Source organism: Phragmites australis, chromosome 5 (genome assembly GCF_958298935.1).
Source record: "Phragmites australis chromosome 5, lpPhrAust1.1, whole genome shotgun sequence".
NCBI lineage: Eukaryota > Viridiplantae > Streptophyta > Magnoliopsida > Poales > Poaceae > Phragmites > Phragmites australis.
The window spans coordinates 6,081,501-6,087,370 of NC_084925.1; the positions used below are offsets into that span (position 1 = coordinate 6,081,501).

General features: G+C 40.4%; 1 protein-coding gene across 2 annotated transcripts; it reads right to left on the reverse strand.

The window, feature by feature from the left end:
* Positions 1-1,046: 1,046 nt before the first annotated feature.
* LOC133918592 (uncharacterized) lies at positions 1,047-4,741 on the reverse strand. 2 transcript variants are annotated; one of them, XM_062362531.1, is made up of 8 exons: positions 4,479-4,737; positions 4,210-4,338; positions 3,717-3,832; positions 2,180-2,261; positions 1,982-2,041; positions 1,785-1,892; positions 1,611-1,656; positions 1,125-1,518 (listed from the first exon to the last, which is right to left on the reverse strand). In XM_062362531.1, the coding sequence occupies exons 1-8, from the start codon at positions 4,572-4,574 to the stop codon at positions 1,307-1,309; spliced, it is 849 nt and encodes a 282-aa protein (XP_062218515.1). In that variant the 5' UTR covers positions 4,575-4,737; the 3' UTR covers positions 1,125-1,306. The 2 variants fall into 2 exon arrangements, with proteins under 2 accessions (XP_062218516.1, XP_062218515.1); XM_062362532.1 differs by lacking the exons at positions 1,785-1,892; positions 1,982-2,041 and having other exon boundaries at positions 1,047-1,518; positions 4,479-4,741.
* Positions 4,742-5,870: the final 1,129 nt, after the last annotated feature.

Below are 5,870 nucleotides of genomic sequence, written 5' to 3' on the forward strand. Positions count from 1 at the left end.
GACTTTTTTTTGCTAATATGACTCCTAAAATTTAGATGGGTGGGCGAAACTACCCACTTGGATGGGCCAGTAAACCATCCGAAGAAAGAATGAAGGAGAAACCAAGCCCCACCAATTTCGTACAAAACCATCCCGTTTCTAGACCCAAACTTTGCCAACCGTGTAGTTGCTTCGAAGATTTGCTCTTGAGAGTTTATGCTTACTGGGTAATTGCATCAAATTGTGCTGGCGTTTGGCGTCATCTAAAAATCAAAGCTCAAGGTCACCAATAGGACCTTTTCTCACGTCCTTTTCCAAAGGTATTCAATTATCAATGAACAATTCATGGACAAGTAATATGAGCTTACAGATTAAGGTAAGATATTACAATAACAATTTATAATAATGAAAAAAGTTTCACCTTGCTCCTCGAAGTATCATGCTAGTTTACTTAACCCTTAAACTATATTTTTATCTATTTACCTCTAAGTTTTCTACCGGTTTTGCTCAATGGTTTTGATAATAGGGACAACAATGTTACCACGTGACTAGCCACATCATAATAGAATTACTCCATCCGATCATAAATACTTGTCATTTTTTATTTTTTATGGTCTTCAATGTGTAACTTTGATCATTATTTTTTATTAGAATATAGTTATAATATATAATAAAAACATAAAATATAAAAGTATTTTCAAGATAAATCTACATATATAATTTTTATGTTTTCAAACTAAATATTTTAAAATTATTGATGGTCAAAGTTTAACTGGATTTTAATCAAAACAACAAGTATTTTTGACTGAACGTCTTGGTTGTAGGCTGTTGAGCTTTGGCAGCAAGAGAGAGGGTTCAAGGTATAAGATGTGAGGTTGGCAGCCACGGTGGAGAAAAAACAGATGATATGGCTACTGTAGTGGCAAAACCACCTGCAAAATCGGCCACAAGGGATGCTGTTAGCCGGTATTACTAAGATCAAGGGTTAAGTAAAATAATTTTTTTTTTAATAGGTTAAGCGAACTCACGATACTTCAGGGAGTAAAATCAACTTTTTCCTTTTACTAAGTAATGACAATACACTGATAGGAGCAAAAGAGGATCAGTTCGGTGACTTCAATCCCCTATAGTTCAACATGTTAGTCTAGAGATCAAAATTTCAGACTGTCTTTGCCTTCAAGTTTAGTAGAGCTGAACATCCTAGAATCGAATAGCTTTCTAGTTTCTACATTGTGCAAAGCAGAATGCTTCTTGAAGGTATATATGCGTGCAACAGCCGCAATACAATGTACATCAATGCAAAAAATGCGATGAGAGGGGGTCATTGCTAGATTTGCTTTAGCTTTTCTTCTTGGTTTTCATAATCTCCAAGCCTCTTCAACCACCGCAAACCGAGATCACATCCAGCCTCGGCTGCAATTTGAAACTGCTCCTTTGCCAGCTTTATCGGGTCCTGCTGGACGGTCCGTTTTCGCATCTTCCCAGTTGATGGACTCTTACCTGAGTTGAACCTAGTAATCACTTCAGGTACTTCAGCACCTGAAAAAATCACAATGTTAGCTACAGCAGACAACTTCACCTGCTTTAGAGTGTCAAATAATCAATAATCCAAGAATTACTTTTCCACAAACCTTTAAGAAGCAGGGATCCATATGCAATGGCAGCTCCAGCATGTCCCTAATGATGGCCAGAGCTCAGAAGTCAGAACACATACCACAATTAATTTATATACAAGTAAACAAAACCGATATTTGAGCATGTCTTCCATATAATTAACTCCAAGTCTCCAAGGGAAAAAAATACACCTTCCCTGAAGCTCTATGAAAACACCACATTGCTGAAGCTATATCCCTCTTAACACAGTCCCCAGTTAGATATACAGAACCTAGAAGATATAAAGCACCAGGGTGCAGCTGCAACCAAGGATTTAGATGAAAATTAAGTAGACTTGCCAAGAAGCACATCAGAAAATATGGGATAAACATTCAGGTGAGAAGCTCACCTGGTCAACAGCTTTCTCAATATAATGGAAAGCCTGCTGATCCGACTGAACATAGTCATTCTACAACAGCAATTTCAAAACAATTAACTTGAACACAAAATTCCATGCAAATCAAATGAATGAATTGCCAAACTTCCTAACAGACAATTGCATCATGATTAAATAAGTGAAATGAAAGGGAGCATGGTATTTGAAAACCTCAATTCTTAGTTGACATCCAAGTTCATACTGTGCATCTGGATCGCCCATGTTTGCAGCTTCAACCAATAAAGCAGCTCCACTGCACACATGAAAATAAGCAGAGTTTAATCTACATAACAGACTCATTGATGTCAATGTCATATATCATGATTCATGAGATGGCGGCAAAATAATTGTTCCAACCAGAAGAGAACCAAAGACAAGGGCGATTTTGCTTCCTCTAGTATTTCATGATACAATCGTGTGGCCAGTCTTTGAGATAGTCCATGTAAAAACCTTTTGTTCCAATTTTTTATAGCCAAGGCGCCAACCTCAATAAATGTCTGTCACAATCTTTTCCAGTAGAACTGCTGTGGCAGCGAGGTTTGATGCAACTTAACGTTGCATTATGCCCTTTTTTGCACTCCAGGGTCCAAACATATTGTTCACAGCATTTATCTTAAATGTCAACCACTTTAAACAGAGTACACATAAGTGGCTACTGGCTACTGTTGAGACATTTCAGTATTTTGTGGGTAGTTGGGTACCTAGACAAGAAATCAACTAAATTCAAGATTTTTTTAAAAAAAATATATAAATACTCAATACACATGTTTCCATAATGTCACACTACACTTTCCATTATAATGCCCTTTCCCTTTTTTGAGTGGGGATGAGGCCGTGGGGGCAAATAGCTGTCTAGTATGATACATGTGCTTCCCAGCATACTAGTTACAACAGCAACAAGACAAATATATGCATATGACTTGAACAGACTATAAAGTTGCGCTAGAACATGAAATATAACATGAAGAAATTATAAAATGTCACGATTGAGAACAGAGTTGGTCACACTGTCCTACTGGTAACTAGGATCATTCAAACATTGAATCAACAATGCATACTTCTTGTTTGATCACGCTATCTGATGCAACGATATTGGGCAGACATATAACAGTTGCCAAATATTAGCATTTTAAAACAAATTTGATATGCTACAACCATTGTTCAATTAAAATAAACAATAATGAGCTAAACATGCTATGGCATCAACTGTAACTTTGATTTTTTACAGACCAGAATCCTGATATGGTTATGTACCATCTGATCCGATATATTGTCCGACATCAAACATCCAACATGCAAAAGAGTGTAATGCACAAGTATCTAGTTTTCAGAACCCTGGCACCGACATATTTTACAAAGTCATTTACCAAGGGTTTAATATTTCATCAAACACTAACCCTGTGTTTAGATGAGGGGGATTGTTCCAGGAATTTTTAATAACTAGTTCATAAACCCCAGAGATTTTGGATCCCAATCTTGCCTATCCAAACAAGCTGAAAAGGTATCTAAAGTAAACCCAATATGTAAAAGATGTGATGAAACAAGAAAAGCATCAGAAAAACTAATTCCTTAATTTCTCATATTAGCACTATAACATGAGAACAGGCAAATAGAACATGGGTTACATGGCAGCAGTGTAACTTGTATGACATAGCAGAGACATCAGATGTGCTTATATACTAAAACAGCAGAAGTAGAAGTTACTCACATCGCCTTACAAGCACCGGGAACATGGTACTTGAAATGCATCTTTCCCAACCAATATCTCGCATGAGTATTCATATTGTCGATCTCTAAAGCCAGCTCAAAATTCTCTTTAGCACCCTTTTCCATGTAGGAAGATTTGCACATAAAAATGTTACAACCGTTGGACCAAAAACTTGGCCAAGTGATACGCAGTTTGTAAGATAAACAAGTCACAAAAAGAAAAGAGAAGAAAATTTGACTTAAGAAAATTTCAGTAGACTTAAGAATAGCAAGTCTGAAGAAAAAGTTCAAGATGATTTAACGGAATATATTCAGAACTGTGATCAGAACCGGTTGGTCGACATCAATCGATGAATGATGCAATTATGCAAACGCCAAACACCAACATTCCGGCAACCCAGGAGCTTTGCCACTACCGCAGCGGATATCTCAAGTCTCCTTATCCTATCGTGGAGAAATGGGGGCTGATAAAGAAGAGAAACCCGGAGCCGTACCCTGAGAAGCGGGATCAGGCGCTTGTCGTTGCGGTCGGCGTAGTCGACGACGCGATCGACCTCCTGGAGCGCGCTCCACCCCTTGGCCACCAGCTCCATCGCCCTCTTGTTCCTGTCGTGTATCCACCTCTGCACCCACGCACGCACCAGAAAAAGAAATCGCAGCAGCGCCACTTTTTTAGATAATGGGAAAAAAAGTTTCCGGCCCGTCAGCAGCATTAATATCATCAGATGAGATCCACCCAAGCGCCACCCGACGCTGCCTTCACCTGCGGGTTCAGCGCCGCCGCGAGCTGGCAGGCGCGCTTGGAAGAGGAAGAGAAGGACGAGGCGGTGGCCAGCCACCGCGCCGACGCGGCGAGCATGGCGGCGCGTTGCCCGCCCCGGGAGGGAGGACAGCGGCGTGACGGCCTAGCCGCTTGCTAGGGTTTCTGCTACTACGCCACCTCGCGCCTGCCCCTCGTCGTCCCCGTCTCTTCCTGCGGCTGCGTCCAGGGCTGTGGTCCTGTGGTGGCCGCCCCAACCGTGGAGCTCGGTCACTGACCAGTGGGCCCCGCACGCTGGCGGGAGAGGCTGAGAAACACGGACAAGTGCGCCGGTTCTGTGGGCCGGGCCTACTTGAGGCCCAAATTGCACCGTGACACTCGGCCAAATTTATGGGCTTCACACACGCAACATTATTTTAGGGAGATATGGGCCAATTCATGGGCCGTACACACGCAATTTTTTTTTATATATATAGAGACGCGCTCATTAATGTTGTGTAATAATCTTGTCTCAAAAAAAAAAAAGATAGTGTAATCATTTTGAAGCTTAAGTCCTGCCTATTCGTCACATAATATTAGATTTTTTTTATGAACTAATGAGACCATGATCCGGACGAAGCAATTAGCTACAACCTACAAGTGCCAATCGTCATCTCCAAAATTTTGGGGAAAACGTGACAAAAGCACAAAAGATTAGAGATCCTAACAACATATACTAGTAGCTATTGCTGTACATGGGAGTATTCTAAAGTGTCGAGCACTTTCAAATCTAAAAAAACTTTGAGGCCGTAACTGATGGATAGGAGAACATTGTCCGCTTCAACTATCCACAAGCTAAACATAGCAAATTATTCTTATATTTCTACACAGAACAGATCATGCAACAGGGAGGCCAGGATAACTTCAGCGTCTCCGTCGGCAGCCAATATTACTTGCATCGTTGCCGAATACCAACAGCCCAACAGTATCAGGCAGGAATTCAGGATAGCATCTGTATCACGGATCAGGATGCTATTTCCACTGCAGTGACTGCACACAATCTCTACAGCTCAAAAATATACCTGTTCCTTGTACGTTGGGTCACTTGAACAATCACCAAAATCCAACTGTTGAAACACAGATGGTGATGCGTGCAGGTGATCATCGAATAAACAGATTTGTAAAATCTTTCTTGGTAGTTGGATGCAGCAGATGGCACAGTCAGAATTCCGCCATTTGCTAAAACATCTTAGTTAATGATCTCTGAATCAAGAGAAAAAAGATAAATTTGAAGACTTAAAACAACTGCAGTGGTTATTATTGCATTCTATAAGTTTTAAAATTAGTTGCTGTGAGGGGCCCACATGATTTTGTCAGCCAATGTATTTTGGTGGAGTAATGCCTCTTATACTTACA